General features: G+C 35.5%; 2 protein-coding genes across 2 annotated transcripts; one reads left to right on the forward strand and one right to left on the reverse strand.

Moving 5' to 3' along the window:
* Positions 1–356: 356 nt before the first annotated feature.
* On the reverse strand, positions 357–3,255 carry LOC126728117 (uncharacterized). Its single transcript, XM_050433986.1, has 3 exons — positions 3,145–3,255; positions 882–1,109; positions 357–791 (listed from the first exon to the last, which is right to left on the reverse strand). Exons 1-3 carry the CDS (start codon positions 3,253–3,255, stop codon positions 357–359), a joined length of 774 nt encoding a protein of 257 aa, XP_050289943.1.
* A 3,971-nt stretch (positions 3,256–7,226) lies between these two features.
* On the forward strand, positions 7,227–17,259 carry LOC126725813 (3-isopropylmalate dehydrogenase 2, chloroplastic-like). The gene is made up of 11 exons (XM_050430767.1): positions 7,227–7,573; positions 7,821–7,950; positions 8,204–8,315; positions 10,093–10,168; positions 10,258–10,346; positions 11,264–11,350; positions 13,250–13,366; positions 13,508–13,615; positions 13,746–13,799; positions 13,884–14,036; positions 16,850–17,259. The coding sequence occupies exons 1-11, from the start codon at positions 7,354–7,356 to the stop codon at positions 16,922–16,924; spliced, it is 1,221 nt and encodes a 406-aa protein (XP_050286724.1). The 5' UTR covers positions 7,227–7,353; the 3' UTR covers positions 16,925–17,259.
* Positions 17,260–18,194: the final 935 nt, after the last annotated feature.

Here is an 18,194-nt window from a genome sequence, read left to right on the forward strand (position 1 = left end):
GAGATAACAATATATTACATTTAGCCTAAAATAAACAAATTGAAAACCCAATAACAAAATTCACATACACATTCAGATGGGGTGCTGATCCTAATGCATTTTATGCTTATGCTGTCTCGTATAGTGTCTGGTATGTAGGGGAGGGGGTACTGCATCTCCTTGGTGAGGCTCCTCGCGTTGTTGCAAAGATGGAGTTACAACCAAACAATGGATTACATGAATTTTAATACCAACCATAACAACAGTTACTCAATATGCTCCATGCATTAAATGACTTGTCATACCGTGGGGCCAGCCTTATGTCCTACTTTGTGACCACCTGTTCCACAAGGAGGTGCTTTTGTTGTGCGTTTAGGTCAACCTTGTAGGGGTGACTGTAACCCAACTACCTGCTCATTCTCAACATGCACATCTCGCTGTTTTGCTTGACTCCCAACAACTGAAGATCCTATAACTGCAGGGGAGGACGGTGTAGCAGATGAAATGTGAGTAAGGCCTGTAGTCATGGGATCTATATGCAGTCCAAGAGTGGGCATGAATGACATGGACTGACTATGGGGTGGTACATGGTCTATATGACCAATGCTGTATGAGGGGGATTGAGTGTGCATGACAGGAGGGGTCTGACTGAAATCATAGCCGAGATCAAAGGATGGCGGGGTAAATGAAAGATGAGTGGGGTCAAAAGATGTACGTGGGGTGTGTGAAGGGATCTTGGGGTGAGAAGATGCATGAGCAGTGGGTAGAGGGATCTCTAGGTCAGGAACTGCATGAGCAGTACGTGGAGGGATCTATGGGGAAGGAGATGCATGTGGAGGTGGAGGGAACTTTGGGGCAGGAGATGCATGTGGGGGTGGAGGGGGACCCGACCTATTGACAACCTGATGGGGTGCAGCACGCTGACCATGGCTATGGCTGGCACGAGTTGAGCTCGTGCTTGGTCGTCCAGTATCTTCTGACGCTTTTGGATTTTCCCCATCGGTCTCTTCCAAAGGAAGTTGGGCAGTTATACGGCGAAGGTGTTCCACTGCCTTAAGTACAGCTATAATCTGTTTGTACTCAGGACTACCTACTGCATAATGCATCAACAACTGCTTGTAACTGGCAACCTGCAAGTGAATAAATACAATTAGTACATCTAACACAAAAATGGTGATACGCAATAAAATTTGAAAAGAAAGGTTGAAGCAATTACCATAATAAGAAGTGACGCGGTAATGTGGTCGACAAACCTCTAAGTCACCCTACCGTACCAATCGAAATATGGATAAGCAGGCGACATAGCACCCTCTAATCGTACTCCATGACATAGAGATCGTGCTCGACTATTCCACACTTGGATATGGCCATAATGTTTTTCCCTCCAATTCACCGCAATCTTCCCCCTCAGGTTTATGTTATGAAGGGCGTCGTCAGTATCAACATATGGAGGGATTTCTTGTACCATCCCAAACTGACGAACAACACGGTCCAGTGTATGTTTCTCTACTAGCCAGAAACATATAAGCGGCACCCTCGCCGTCTATACGTCCCTTCCTGCGACACAGAATGCAGGCAGGTGGGCTAATTCAACTTCATATGGTTTCCACACCACCTGAAGTAGCCAAATAAAAGGGCAGCACATTATGCAATGTTCCATTATTTTCGACTATAAGCTATTTTACAATTATAAATACAATAGTCATAAACAATAGAAGAAACACAATTTGGGTACCTGCTTGGGATGCATAGAATCTAAAAGCTGACGGTACCAGACCAGACAGATTTCTTGGGGCTATTTTTCGTGCTCACGACCTACACAGTCCTACAATTAAGAAAGAGGGAGTCAATACTTGGAATTGAGAATTTGAAGTAATCAACAACAATAAATGATGGGAAATCGTAAATTTAACATTACATACGACTAAGTTTATACCAATAAATGATTATCTAAACATATGATTAGTGGTGGAGCTAGAAATTAATAACACTTGTATTATACATCAATCATAAAACAATATATAAAAATAAATAAAAATCCTATTAATTTTCAAAATTTGAGGAATATCAAGGTTAAAATTTTATTCTCTATGTCTAACAATGTGTCATGTCGTTTAAAATTATGGATCTATTTCCAACAAAGAGAATCGACCAAGGAAGAAACTTACTTAATGGACAGTGGAGAAGGTGCAAATGGTGGGCCATATGCATCATCTGGTGGGAGGTCCTTCCTTGGGCACAAAAAAGGGAATCTGAACCATGCCCAATACTGAACCAGTAGCAAGGCTCCACCAATCTGACTGGCACCTCAGCCATTTGCCCTGCATAACTCTCTGTACAACTATGCAAGGCAAGCGCTCCCCCAACTGTACTGAGGTGGATTGCGAAGGTCCTTCAACATCTGCAACCACATCGTATGCACCCTATCGCCAGACTTGTTGGCGAAAATTGTGTTTGCCAGGAGTGCTAGAATATAACACCGTGCATATTGATGCACAACCACCTCTGCTGCACCATCGGGCAACCCTTGGTCAATTTTTTCTAGTAGCTTATTAATTAGGATCCTTTGTCCTTTAAGCACCACAACATTAGTAGCAATTCCAAGCATACTCTGACATTCAACAGCCTATGTCAAGCCAGTTATTCCAACAATTGCCTCACCATCAATTGGAATCCCCAAAAGAACCTCCACATCTTGTAATGTGATCATTGTCTCATTATGTGGTAAGTGAAAGGTGTGGGTTTCAGGCCGCCATCGTTCAACGAAGGCCGTTATCAAGTTATGATCAATCTCTTTACGTGGGGTCCTATACAGCCCCTCTAATCCAACTCTCTTGACAATGTCGAGGACGCGATCATCCACCACTATCGGGTGTCGTTTTCGTAACTCGTCATTACGACCACGGCATTTTTGTGCCCTCGGATCTTGCACATGATAGAACCATGGTGATGAGATGCAATATGCCATAAGGGTGTAACCTTTATATAAGGGTGTGCAACAGTCTGCCAATCTAACTTAACCCAACTAATGGGCATGACTATGCATTCAAAGCTAGTAATACCATTGACAAACTTAGAATTTTAGAAATGGGAAGAAAAAAAAAATCAACATAATGTAAAAGGATAAGAAGAGAATATTCAGTAGGTGGTCGGTTTTAATTTTACCTTGCTTTCCCAAACAGCACACGGTCGATGTTCTTTTAGAAACCTTAACACTGAATCCTCAATGGGACGAGGACCGAACTCATCAGGGATCTGAGCAGGAACAGCAGCCATACTGCACGAAGTTTAGGGAGTCAAGAGTAATATAAGCACATGTTGAAGATAAATTGGCAAGGATCTCAATGTATAGCCTAATTTCTTGCACAAACAATAAGTATGACAATCAACCACAGGGAATAAAGATACATATAAAAAACTCAATATGCTGCCAAAAACTCAGTATGAGCTAATTAATTAAGCCTTCTACATTTCTTCATTATAAACTTTGGGTCGGATGTAAAACAAAATGTAACCTTTTTTTTTAAGGCAAGAAAAAGAAAATGTAACTTTGAGTTGACTTGGGATAATCCTAATTCTTTGGGATTTATAGTGTTGAATTGGTTTATTTTTAATTTAGTATAATTTAATTTATTTCTATTGGTTTATTTTGTTTAAAATATAAGCAGAACAAAAATATAACTATCTAAGGTGGCAAGTTGTTAATAGTGGATAATAATATAGTATTTAATGATGAACTCTTATGAGATTCAATAATAATATGCGAACTCAACAGGTGTGAAATTTGTTGTAAAAAATGTTGTATCAATAACATTGCTCAATTTTATCACACAAGACAAGTTTCTCTATGTAAATTCCTAGAATTACACGAGGGTTCAAAATTAAGACACCCATCATATATATAATTTCTTCATTTGTGAAGAAATTAAGACACCCATCATAGAAAGAATCCCTATGGTTTGGGTTTTTTTTTTTTTTTTTTTTTTTTCACATCCTGACTTTGAAAATAACATTATTTTCAAAGAAAACAAATAGCCAGTGCTCTAACCTCATTGCTTGGGGTTGCAAAAAATCCATTTTAACTTATCCCAAGAAACAACAACAACAAACAAACAAACAAACAAAAAAATCCACTCTAAAACCACACACTGAAGTAAACCAAATTGTACTTGGAATTATACAACGGAAAAACAAATGACTCACAATTTCCTCATATTCACCATGGATTACACATTCACACATGAAGTAGAAACTACAACTTCTCTTCTAATTAGGTCAGACTTCACAAACAAATCATTATTAATTACTTCCACATAAAAAAAAGACATTTAAAAGGTAATATCAAGCTCTCATATCTGGCCCAAAAAGAATCCTACCAAGTTGAAACAACAGTACCATCATTATCTTCCAAAGTCTAGTTTTTGCTTAAGAAATACCCTTTTTAACAATATAAAGTCCAGATTTAGAGTTTAGCCAAATTAAGTTCTCCTTAAATTTTCCTCTAGACAATGAAATCTTATACATTTCACCTGCCACTGTAGGTTGGTAAACGTTCCTAGTGAGATAAAATTTACAACACAATCTGTCACAATCAATTAAATCTGCAGCAGTTTTGCATAAGAACTCTGATTCAGTGAAACTGAAGTACCATCTCCAATACAGCATGTAGTTTCAATCAAAGCTGAATATCTACAAGATAGGACACCTTTCTAACCAAATTGTCAGAATGCTTAGATCTAAAACTAAAAATGCTTTCCTTCACAGTACTTAGCCATTAAATCCTTATGCAGCAAACAATTTGGTTTACAAATAACTCCTTTATAATAGAACTGCTTTGCTATCAACCCTTATTTAAAGGACCCATTTTCTACATCCTAACCAACGATCTTTTCTTAGATCTACAGATAAAATTCCAGTTTAGTAAAAGAATTTGCTTGCTCCCGACAATGTCTCTAGAAAGAATTACAAACAAACCACATAAAAAATTTCAAAAAACTATGTTGCATATCATTATTGCCTTGAACAAAGGGCCAAAGACAAGCTATTTGCACACTTATAAGGTGAAAGTGAAAGTGGATCCCCTTGCCTTGAGCTATATTGAGGGAAAATAATTTTACCCAGGGAACCATTCAATAGAATCTGATAAGAAATTGTGCAGATGCACCACTTAATCAAAAATTCATTTCTTCCAGCATAGTCAAAATGAAGTCCCAGATACGTCTTATTGTAAACTTTATTCATATCAACTTTATAGGCAACCAACCAAGTTTTCCTCCTCCTAGTCTTTCTAAATTTCTCAACCAGGTCATGTGCTAACAACAGATTATCATAAATCATTAATAAAAAATGACATTCTTTTTAACAAAATCAAAACATAGCTGCTCATTAAAATAAGGTTAAAGTGCAAAATACTTTATTGGGACTAGAAACAATGATGCAAATCATGCTAATGAAGGAAAGGTAACAAAATAGATCCGGGAGGTATCAACAGGACATGATCAATTCTTATTTCTTAATCACCCAAAGCAAGCAATACCGGCTAAAGAGCTGAATTCTCCTTGTTTTTCAGTAAGAAGATAGGCATTTAAGGCAATGGAAGAATTAAAATGTACAAGCAAAATCTTTAGCTTACACAGATTACATTTGACAGAAATGAGAAACTTTTTGAATAAACATGAAGAACATTTAGTATAAGTGTAAAGACAAGCTATGTAAATATGTAACTTCCCCAAAAAAAAAAGCTCTATTGAGCACATTTTATTAAAGGCCAGCTAGATGACCATAATCAAAATCTTACATTTTTCTTGATTTGAACAAATCATTTCCTTACATAAATTTGGTTATACAAAGTTACAAATGCCTCACAGTATCAGATATGATATTTGCAGCAAACTCTGCACCCCCCCCCCCCCCCAAATATCAAGTACAATGCATGCCTCCATTACCAATAAACCCAGAAAAAAGAGATAGAGTGAGGGAGAAAAATTGAGCGAGGCGGAGACGGAGCGACGGGAGCGAGAGGCAGTGATGGCGACGGAGCGAGAGGGGGCAACGGCGACGAAGCGAGAGGGAATGAGAGTGAGAGGGAATGAGAGACTGAGAGCGACGGCGACGGAGCGAGAGGGAATGGGAGTGAGAGTGAGAGTGAGAGAGAGACTGAGTGAGAGTGAGAGAGAGAGACTGAGAGTGAGAGGGAATGAGAGTGAGAGTAACTGTGTGTTTTTTGAACTTGAGTTTTTTTGAGTGCATGCGATGATGGACACGTGGACTGAAAGGAAACCGAGTACAATGGACTCGATTTCCTTTAAACCAAACCGAGTCCAATGAACTTGGTTTCTAGGCTTGCAAACCGAGTCCAATGAATTCGGTTTCTTGGCTTAAAAAACTAGTCCAATGAACTCGGTTTCTTGGCTTACAAAACTAGTCCAATGAACTCGGTTTCTTGGCTTACAAACTGAGTCCAATGAACTCGATTTCTGGCTTACGTGGACACTCTGGCCACCTCAGCTGCTGGCAAAACAAGAAACTCGAGTACAATATACTTGATTTTATAACCCAAAAATCAAGTCTTCTAGACTCAAATTGTTAGAAACCAAATTAGTTTGAAACGTTTCCTAACTAATGATATTGTTTGGATTTTATAGTTATTTTCTAAAAAATTCCTAAGTTTACACCTTTCTAAAAGATGACCTGTGTCTTTATATACATTAATGAAAAGACAAGTGTCATTATTTTGTGCACCTACTAGTTTTTAACGAAAGCACTTAGATTTGTAACTTAGTTTATTGATATATTTTTTTTGAGAAATAATATGTGCACAATATTTTCACAATATTTTTATAACAAATCTTAAGTGGTAGGTTATTACTGGTTGTTATTGTTGGAGTAAAAAAATAATCCTATTGTTAGATTCAAATTTGAACCAATAACAACTAACCAGCTGTAATTTGTTGTGAAAATGTTGTGGATGTAGCAACTCTCATTATTATTTTTATTTTATTTTTTGATGTTTCTAGCATAATCATTCAGGGTTGAAATCCACTGTCCTTCCTTAAACCTATCAAGTTAATTTTTATTAGTTCCTCCAAAAAAAAAAAAAAAGTTAATTTTTCTTTGTGTCACCCATCTTTGCAAAGTGGTGGACTTTATAAAAGAAAAGAATAAAAAAGAAACCTAAAATTTTTTTTTTGAGAAGAAAAAAAAACTTTAAATTAATAGTTAAAAATAAAAATTGGAGAGGCAAATGTGAAATTTGGTTTTTGCAGCTTCCCTTTCTTCCACTCACTCACGAGTTGACAGACAAAACAACAAAACAGGGTCAAAAGTCACAACATTGCTCTGAACTGAACTCACATCTCAGTTGAGTTGAGAGCAATGGCAATGTCTAGTCTGCAACTCAACAATGCGATTGCGAAGCCTTTCTTCATGGGCATGAGCCCCTCCTCCTCTTATAAAAACTCAGTGGGCCGAATCAGGTGCGCCGCTACCACACCTTCAAAACGCTACACCATCACTCTGCTTCCTGGTGATGGTATCGGCCCTGAGGTCATCTCCGTCGCCACCAACGTCCTCAAGCTTGCCGCCTCTCTCGAAGGTCCCTTCATTTCCCTATCACATTTGCTCTTACCAGTTATATAACTCATAAGCTTTCGATTATTTTCACAATTTCGGCTTTTTATTTATTTATTATTATTTACTTATTAAATTTCGTAATGTTTTTTTTCTTTCTTTCTTAATCTAATAGATTTTTATGCTTTCAAGGGGTTTAGTTTAGTTTTTAGGGTTTAAGTTTGACCATAATTTAATTATTATATATGTTGGATTTATTTATTATATATTAGGGATTGAATTTGATTTCCAAGAGATGCCTGTGGGTGGAGCTGCCTTGGATTCGACTGGCCTTCCATTGCCGGCTGAGACCCTTTCTGCCGCTAAACAATCCGATGCCGTTTTGCTCGGAGCTATTGGAGGGTAACTACTAATTCTTTTGATGTACACTAGAATAATAGTGTTCACAACTGTTGATATTATGAGTTGTGATAGGAGGAACATCACTTTCACATGAGCCCACTTCACTTCTGACACTACTTTTATTAGCACCAATCACAACATGCGACCTAAGCAGATGTGGAAAATTTTGTCACTAATGCATGTATGTATGTTGAATTTTGTTGCAATTCGTGTAATTTAATTAATTGATGTGACTTGTTTTTTTTATGTTAAGGTACAAGTGGGATAAAAATGAGAAGCACTTGAAGCCAGAGACTGGGTTACTTCAGCTTCGGGCTGGCCTTCAAGTGTTTGCAAATTTGAGGCCCGCAACTGTTTTACCACAGGTAATATTTTTTCCTATTGCAAAAATTATTGGGAGTAAATTTTATGACTGTGAATTTTGAATTTTAATTATATGCACATCAGGTTTCAAATCTGGATTATTCCAAAGAGAATTGAAGCCAATGAATTCTAACATAAATGCTACCTTACCAAAAATGAGGTAGAGGGTGAAGTTGGGGGGTTCAAGATCCACCAAATGCACATTTACCTTACCAAAAAACAAAAAAATTTGAGAATTGAATTAAGTTTTAAATTGTCCAAATAAAATTGAATGACTCAAGGGCCTAGTGCTTTAGTTTCTTGAAAGCCAGTGTGTCAATACTCAATGTTTGTATATGTTGTTGATCTCATGGGTTGCATTTGACATAATGACCAAGAAAATAGTTTTATACCAAGAATACCGTGACTGATGACATAATCAAAAATTTTCATTTCGGTTATGAAGCTTGGCACACTGCAAAGTAATCTCCTTCTGTGCCACCAAAAGTTCAGACTCACGTGTGCACATTAGCACGATTACTTAGTTTGGTCCAGTATTCAAACTACTTTTTGGGTTTTCAGAACAACTTGGAATTTATATCCCTTACTGTAGTTGCTTGAATGAATTTTATTTGGATTTGAGACTCATAGGTTTTATTGAAGTAAAACAGTTCCATCTCATTATGGATTTATGAAGTCAGGTTTTGATAATTAGCTTATATATAGATGTGTGTGTGTGTGTGTGTTAGATATATTCTGTGTACTTAATTTATCATCACTGATGTTTCCAATTCTCAATGGTATGTAACAAATAAAAGAATCTCTTTTGCGCCCTAGAGAGTTTTTGCTAATTTTTGACTGCATTAATATGCCTGCAATTCCTCTTGCAGTTTGATACAATCCATGTCTAATCTAAAGCTTTTAACAGTTAAAAGCTTCTATTCTGCATGCATAAAGAGTTAAGAAATTCATGGATATGGGCATAATCTATACTTTATGTTCATGAATATCTTATGTTTTATTTGTTTTGGCGTAAAATATTGTGTCAAAAAATGTAAGAGAGTAAGTGGAGCAAGAGGGTGGTGAGTTGGTGGAGACAGTGGTGTGGTTGGCGGCTGTTGGGGATCTGGTTTGGTATGGAGGGAGAAGGGAGAGTGAAAGGAAGGCTGGTGGCAGCAATGGTCTCTGGTGGAGGCTGGCAGTGGCATTCTGAACTTCAGAGAGAGAGAGAGAGAGTGGGGGAGGGAGTGGGAAGATGGGTGGAAAATGTTTTTAAAATTTTTTAGGCATAATAGTTTTCCCCCTTTAATCATGTTATCCTTGGTCAAGCAAAAATGTTTCCGGTTTGACCAAGATTTCAAGCACCCCAAACACATGAAAATGGAGAAAATTTTTTCTGGAAAAAGGTTTTTTGCCAAAAAGAAATGTGGCCTTATATTGAAAAGAAAGTTCTGGTAACTGTGGTGTCCAGATATATGTTGATGAACAGCATGAATCTGGGTTTGTTTGTTTTCTTATTAACCTTTTTAATTATTTTCAATTTTGTTAAATATCGAATTGGTCTCCCAGTTGTTGATCTGCTGGAGTTGTGAGTGTCACTTGTTTGAAATGATGGCATTAGGTAAACATAGAATTGTTTATTGAAAGAAGACTTGCACTGTTGCTTGATGCTGGAGAAGCCTGTGGGACAGACAGAATCTTGAAATTAGTTTTAATTTTTTTCCTTTTATATGCTTATTTTTGAATGTTCCATTTCTGATGTGTAACTGATAATAGTTTTATGCTATTTACGCATTTCAGTTAGTGGATGCTTCAACTTTGAAGAAAGAGGTTGCTGAAGGAGTTGACCTAATGGTTGTAAGAGAGCTTACTGGAGGTCAGTGTACGAATTTGCATAGATTTGATTTTCTTTTGTAAAAATTTTTCCTTCTTGGAGTAATCATGTATCTTTTCTTCTTGACATAGGTATTTACTTTGGAAAGCCAAGGGGTTTTGGCGTCAATGAAAATGGTCAGGAGATTGGCTTCAACACTGAGGTGTATGCTACACATGAGGTAGTTCTCTGATACGGATTTGTTTACTAGTAATCTTCTATGCTAACTTGTATTCTATCAATTTTTCCCATTCTAGCACAGAAAAGGGCTCTTGCGAGATTCGATAGTTTTTAAATTATTCCTGTTTGTCATAACTTTTATCACAAGTCTTGATTCGTAAGCTATTGCGTTCTGATTGTGATATCTGTATCACATTTCAATTTAGGGCAACTGAAGCTGATATCAACTTAAAATTTCTCTGACTGTTAAATACATGCATTGATTATTTTGTTCGTCATTGTAGACCATATAGGCTGTACTTGGTAAAGAGGTATCAAGAAAAGACAGAGAAGTGCATCTCCTATTGATCCTACGAATGGCTAACTTAAACATATAAGGAGATATGAACTGCAAAGGATCATTTTGTCATGCTACATCTTTAAGAATAGAGATATATGCTATCAATTTGAATGAACTAAAACTAACCTGAAGTCTAAAATAATTGTATTTTTCCACTGAATGAAGCATAGGCTTACCATGGGGTATTTAATTTCCAAAAAGAAACAGAACAATTGAAAGGTAGTTGGGGAATTTCATGTCTTGCATTCGTGCCTTGATTCTTCTCAAATTTTAAGATTTTCTGTTTTGAACAAAATAACAGGACCTTAGGGATTTCTATCAATATGAATACATATGGCATTCAAATCCTAATAATTTCCAACTGTGCACTGTTTTTTTGGTGGTCTGTTAGTGTTAATGGAAATTCAAGTTTACATATCAAAAAAAAAAAAAAAAAAAAGGAAATTCATGTTAGTTTCCTTAGATGTCTTGTTTCCTGAGTTATCCTGAATAATTTCGTATGATGAAATCTTATAAACAATAAAAATTTTGTATGATTGAAATAAAGGGTTTTAACTTGTAATTTATATGCATATCAGATTGATCGCATTGCTCGTGTTGCATTTGAGACTGCTCGGAAGCGGAGTGGAAAACTTTGTTCTGTTGACAAAGCCAATGTGTTGGAGGTACTTTTGTGGTTTCTTGGCTTGTTATGCAATTCTTTGCCAAAGTTGTAAAAAAGATTTTCGGTCATAATTTATGGTGTAGACTTATCATATAACAGATGAGCATGGCCACCTTGTAGAAAGACTCAAGCAACAGTGTCAGAAAAAAATCATTTGTTCTCATATACTGTGGGGTTGTAAGTTTTTATTTTAATAAGTTACCTTACGTGTCCTATCACCTGTGGTAGTTGTGTGAGGGAATTTTAGCTAAGTGTGCACCAGGACTTTACCTATTTCATAAGAGATGAATTGTATATCAGAGGTCTTGGTCTTGGTCTTTTTTGGTCATTGTGTCAAGCAATCATCAATCTAGTCTTAATTGAAATAAAATCTTTTGGAAAAAAAAAAACCAAGGAGACTTTTCTTTCCTTTTTTTTTTTTTTTTTTTTTTTTTTTGGGGGGGGGGGGGGGGGACATTGAGAGTTGAGAGTTCACTCTCTCTCCCTCTCTGTCATACCCTCCCCTAGTTCTTCTTTCCCTTAATATTCTCCCTTCTCTCACTAATTTTTGTCATGCATCTTACTAGTTGCCGTGCTTGGAAGTTGACAACTAGAAGACAGTGTTGAATACAACACTGACGTTTATGTGAAACATTGAAATCACTTAATAAATGTTCACAGCTTCGATAGTTTAAGCTGAATTTTTGGCTTGAGTTTGTGTATTTGTATAACACTCGAAACATGTTCTATATTAAAAATGAGAAGTACATAATAATATTATTAATATGTGGCTATCACATACAGATGACATGGTTACCTGTTGATTACTGATATATTCTATACTATTATGGACATGAACAGTACATCCTTTTATTCAGATCTGACATTTATGAAATGTAAACCAAATTATATCGTAATCAAGATGATATTTCCTTGTTTTCTGAACCTTGAAATGTCTACAAGTAATTGTATATGAGATGGAAAAGAAGGTTATTTTTGTTGTGTTCTTGTCATGCAAACCATTTCAAAATTAATAAAAAGCAAGCTGAACTCAAATACACTTCCTGTGTAATGGAAACTAAAGTCAAGTACAAATTCTAGTGTACCTGAGTTGTGATGCTTCTCATATCAATAAAATTTTTACTTATCCAAAGAAAATTCATAAAAAGGAAACTGATAGAATGGCAATGAATGATGAAACTACAGAGACACATATTAGGCAAATTTTCAACTATTATGGTTTAACATAATTGCGCAAGTGTTGACTGTTAAAGAATAGAATAGATGAACTTACAGGATACAATTTTATTTATAATCAAGTAGCATCGATGTGTTTCAACAGCAATTAGCTGGTCAATGGTTTGGTACATTTTGTAGTGGATCATCATGATTCATCTTCCACACTGTACTTGCATTACAATTGATGTGGAAGGTCATTGTTCAGTAATAGCCCAACATCCATATATGCTGTGTGACAGCAGTTGGTTTAAGTATGTCTCTTGCGTTTCATGCCTTGAGAGTTTTCTAGTCATTCCTGTGGACTTCCTTTTTTTTTTTTCACGTAACCTTTCTTGTGTTTTTTTTTTTTTTTTTGGCTATTCAAATTTACATACTTTTTGATAATTCAATAGTTGGGGGTGGGGGATACCTATTCAGTTTAGAATGACTATCAAGACGTAATGGCTGTGCTTAAAGTATGCTATAATCTGTTGTATATTTTGTACTACTGTAGGGACAGATTTTTCAATATTGAAACTACAAAATCATTAGGTTAATACATTGAATGGTTGAAGAATGAGGTATCATTGGCTGGTGTTGCAGTAAATGATGTAGTATCATACTATGGTAAATGTTTCAGTTTATGTTGCAAAGGATGCTACAACATCATTAGAGTAATATACATTGGTCAATGAATTTTCAGGCATCAATTTTTTGGAGAAAAAGAGTTACGGCAATAGCCTCAGAATATCCTGATGTTGAACTCTCACACATGTATGTTGATAATGCTGCAATGCAGCTTGTTCGAGATCCAAAACAGGTTTGTCTTCAACACAGATTCACATAATCTTTCTTTTCATTTTACACCCAGCTCAGGAAAATTTTGTAAAGGAAAGTGAACCTTCAGTGTCCCATTGATCAGAAATGCAAGCCTTACAATGTTTGACTATGAAAATTGTAGTTTGATACAATCGTGACAAACAACATATTTGGTGACATTTTGTCTGATGAGGCTTCAATGATTACGGGAAGTATTGGGATGCTTCCATCTGCCAGTCTTGGTGAATCGGTATGGAGAATCATTTAATTCTCTATATTAAAAGCTTTTGGAATTATCTAGAAAGAAATTTTGTACTGCATGTGTCTTTTAAATGAATGATATTCTTTTCATGTGACAATGTTGAATATTTCCCTTTCAGGGACCTGGACTGTTTGAACCAATTCATGGTTCTGCTCCTGATATTGCTGGACAGGTTGGTTGGTCAACACTTTAAATTTTCTATAATCTTGAATGGTAACATGTATTTTCATTGAGAATGTCATGATGTAATATGCAGGATAAGGCAAACCCATTAGCAACAGTACTTAGTGCTGCCATGCTTTTAAAGTATGGCCTAGGGGAAGAAAATACTGCCAAGAGAATTGAGGCTGCAGTATTGGATACTTTGAGTAGGGGTTATCGAACGGGTGACATATACTCAGCTGGAAATGTATGTACATTTCTTTTTTCCTGCGAATTTTCTCTGTTCACCTTCACTTTTTGGTAGAAGTTTACGAACTTAAGATATCTTGTTATTCAGTTTGATTTCTGTTAGGGCAATAGAATGCAATGGAATAACACCAGATGGTTGTTTCTTTCCTTTCCTTCCTGAGTCCTTCTCTATATCCCTGCTCAATTAACCAGCTCACCTTATAGTTTATAGTTTAAATCATATAGTTTGGTCCCCAGTTGTATATGCCCTGTATACTTGGGTTACTTTTTTTTTTTTTTTTAAATCGCAATAAAGTTCATTTTTTATAATAATAATAAAAAAGGATATAGAAATTCTGTTAATTTCTTGAATGAAGCTTACATTTACATGATTGGTCCTTAAAAGTTATATTAGCTAGGGTTGGCCTTCTTTGTCTCACTATATTCTATATGAAATTGGTGCTGGGTAAGAGGGTGAAGTTTTGGTATGACCAATGGTGTGGGGAGACACCTCTTGTGGTTAGCATTTCTGAATTATTTAAAACTAGATGATGTCTTGTGCGATGCGTAGATACTTTACAATTTCATTTGAAATTATTTTTTATGTATATTAAGACCTACATATAATACTTATTTTGTTGTATAATATTTATGTTTGCCCGCAATATTATTGAATACTTTGAAACTTGATTTTCTTAATTCATATTTTATTAAAAAATTGTATAATACTATAAGACTATAACAAATTATAATATTTACGGTTAAAAGTAGCCTTTATTTTTAAATTGATTAAATGATTTTGAAATCTATAAATAAAAATTTAAAGTATAAAATACTTTTATATCCTAAAATTATGTAAATTTAAGCAACCTCTCAAGCACTTCCTCAACCACTCTATTCTTACAACCAAATATATAGATCCCAATCTCAAACACCCAATTTGTTATCTCAATGAAATTAAGGAAATCATTTGTAAGTATCAACATAAAGAGAACGTGATTAAACAATGAGAAATTGGATAAAAACACATAAATTTATCAAAATTTAATTGGCTTTAGTTGTGCTTTTGTATCCTTTAAAAAAAACGAAAAACACTTTGAAATCATCATTAATTTTTACTTTTTATCACTATGGCTCATACTGCACAAAATAACAGTAAAAAAAATCTACAAATTATGAGTTCTAAAACAAAATGAAAAAATAGCTAACTTCTAAAATAATCAATTTTTTTTCTTAGTTCTAAAACAAAATACATTTATGACTTTCCCAAACCAAAATCCTAAACACCCAAAGACTCAAAGGGAATCACAACCTTCACAAAATCCACAATGTCCGATTTCAACATCAAAACTATAAACTACTGTTATTGAATAAAAAACGCAAGCCCCCTTCTTTAGTCACATGACTCGCATCCTATACTCATATGGGCTAGGATCAAATGGTACAACAATATTGAGTTATATAGGTGTCGTTGAAAGGTTGAGTTATGTAGGAGTCGTTGAAACGTTGAAGGTAAATGAAATTGTTTTTGGTATGAGTGTATTTGAGATGAGATGGCATGAGGGCTGTGGGCATGTATATATAAAGGAGTAGAAATTAAAAAGGGTGAATGAAAATGCAAAGAGTTTTGTGTGTGAGAGAGAGGAAAAGTCTTGAAATATTGAACTAAATGATACAAATAGTAGTCTTGACTCTTGAAACATTGAATTAAAAGCAACAAAAATTAGTCTTGAAACATTGAACGTTCAAAGGAAATAAAGAGTCTTTATTTTTAAATTTGTTCTTATTTCTATCGTGGCTTAAAAGTATTTCATTTCTCTTTGAAGAATGCGCCACATGGTAGAACCTCATGCTCTCTCGCATGGGGTCTCTGCTTAATATATATATATATATATATATATATTTATTGATTTTCCGAGATAAGGAGGCAAGCGTGGCCGAGCTTATGAAGTTTCATAATGGGGTCCTTCATTGAGATATACGTTTTTTTAGGGATGTCAACAATTGGAAAAGTGGAGGCTTATTCGAGCTTCATAGTTACCATATATGACTCTTCTGTAAAGGGGACTAGGGAGGATAAAATGTGTTGGACACTAGATAGAAATTAGGGGTTTATGGTTAGTGCTTTCTACTCTCTTTTAGTTGGCACTAATGATTTATTTTTCCCTTGGAAAAGCATATGAAATCAGAGGATCCCTTCTTGAGTGGCCTTCTTTGTCTGGACTGTTTCTTTGTGGAAATGTCTGACAATTGACAATTTAAGAAAAAGGAAGGTTTAGATTTTTGACTGGTGTTATATGTGCAAGTGCAATAGTGAATCGGTTTACCACCTTTTCCTTCATTGTCTGGTTGCTATGGATTTGTGGTCTATGGTTTTGGGATTATTTAGAGTAAGTTGGGTTATGCCTAAGTCAGTTGTGGGGCTCTTAGCTAGCTATCAAGGTCGGTTTGGTTGCCATCGAAAATGAACATATATGGATAATTGTTCCTCATTTTTTAATGTGGTGTCTTTGGAAGGAAAGGAATAGCAAGTGTTTTGAAGATAAGGAGAGATCTTTGCCTGACCTTAAGCTATCCTTCTTTAGAACCTTATTGGATTGGTGCTTGGCTTTGCGACACCAACCTTTTATTTCTTTTCTTGATTTATGTAATTTTGGTACCTGATTTGTTAACTCCTGTATGCTCCCTTGTGTACTAGGGTGTCCATTTATTTATTTATTTTTATATATCAATAAATCTTATTACTTATAAAAAAAGAAGTTATTTTTCTATCAATCTAAGGTAGTAAAATTGTGTTATTGATTGATTAATGACTCACACTTGCTTATACAGAAATTGGTGGGATGCAAGGAAATGGGTGAAGAGGTACTGAAGTCGGTAGATTCCCAAGTTCCTGCTCCAGTATGAACTGAAACTAGATGAGTGTGACAATAAAAGAGCTGGATATGCGTCCAGCGTAGTTTATGTATCCAAGAGTCTCCACCATGGTAAGCCATGATACAATTTTAAAAGATACTACTAATGTCTCGTCCAGTGAGTATTTGGGCACAATATGGTTGTCCTTGTTAGTGTTTAGTGGATTTCAGAGTTTTCCAGGCTAGGATTCTGAATTGTTGTTTGTATCTTAACTGTATTTTTGCATACAATTTTATTAAAAAAAAAATGGTGGTTGTAAAAAAATGGAAATTAGAAGGCATCTAGTGACCCTAATTTACATGTCCTGTTAGATTCCTTGTGCTTAATAGTACTTCTGTCTGCATTTCGAAGCCAAAATGCTCAACTACTGCCTAGTCTCCTTATGTCTGGATTGCTATGTTATCTTATATGGTGGCCGAATCACTGATCCTGTTCTTTCTTTTCAAAGGAGCGCTTGGTTTGAGCTTAATAAGTATCATAAATTGGTGTTCAACATTGATGTGGAATAATACGAATTTTTCACTTACTGGCCCCGGTTGGCCACATCAAGTACCTTCTCTTGGATATGGCCACGGGTAAAATAATACGAATATTTCACTTACTATGCAATGGAATTTGATCGAACATCTCCCTAATTCAAAAGAGAGATGTAAACCTCTCCTTTTGGTTGGGTTTCCTTCAATTTGTGTTCAAATATGTATGTGCGTGCATGTGTGGGTGTTTTTTGTTTGTTTGAGAAGGGGGCGGGGAGGGTGACTGTAATGAAGACGACTCAGCTTTCCTTTACACTATACATGTTCTGCAGCCTTTCTTCAACAATGGAAGTAGCGTTGGGATATGTTCTAAAAACTCAAGTCATACTTCCTTTCGGAGAGAGCACGTTTGGTTGGGATATGTTCTAAAAACTTTTATTTTTGTGCAAGCTTCATGATAAATCGGCAATATTTATCTAAGTGATTAGACTTTGAACAATCTATTTCATTTTAAGATGCTATTGAAGATGAAATAAAGTTCCTCCCAGCCAAATTACTGAGCAGATTTAGATCTGTTAGCAAAGATTGGATTAGTTGTCCAAGATTCGCCATCAAACAAAGTCAGTATTTTCCTGGGCATCCGTGGCTTTTCTTCTTCATATTTTTATTTATGGTTGTATATTTTTGTTGATTTTACATAATATCATCTCAATTTTACATTTTATATTTTTGTTATTTTTTATTGTTCTATGGCACTCACTAAAGGATTTTTGTCTTAAGGATTATTT

The sequence above is a fragment of the Quercus robur genome, chromosome 5, assembly GCF_932294415.1.
Source record: "Quercus robur chromosome 5, dhQueRobu3.1, whole genome shotgun sequence".
Taxonomy (NCBI): Eukaryota; Viridiplantae; Streptophyta; class Magnoliopsida; order Fagales; family Fagaceae; genus Quercus; species Quercus robur.

Bases quoted from the DNA above. Each gene is read 5' to 3' on its own strand.
- LOC126728117 (XM_050433986.1), bottom strand. From the start codon at position 3,255: ATGGCTGCTGTTCCTGCTCAGATCCCTGATGAGTTCGGTCCTCGTCCC. The intron at 1,110-3,144 runs GTAAAATTAAAA...ATTCACTTGCAG, and splicing joins GTGCTGTTTGGGAAAGCAAG to GTTGCCAGTTACAAGCAGTT. The intron at 792-881 runs GTTGTCAATAGG...CCTTCCCCATAG, and splicing joins AGCGTGCTGCACCCCATCAG to ATCCCTCCACGTACTGCTCA.
- LOC126725813 (XM_050430767.1), top strand. From the start codon at position 7,354: ATGGCAATGTCTAGTCTGCAACTCAACAATGCGATTGCGAAGCCTTTC. The intron at 7,951-8,203 runs GTAACTACTAAT...TTTTATGTTAAG, and splicing joins TTGCTCGGAGCTATTGGAGG to GTACAAGTGGGATAAAAATG. The intron at 14,037-16,849 runs GTATGTACATTT...TTGCTTATACAG, and splicing joins ACATATACTCAGCTGGAAAT to AAATTGGTGGGATGCAAGGA.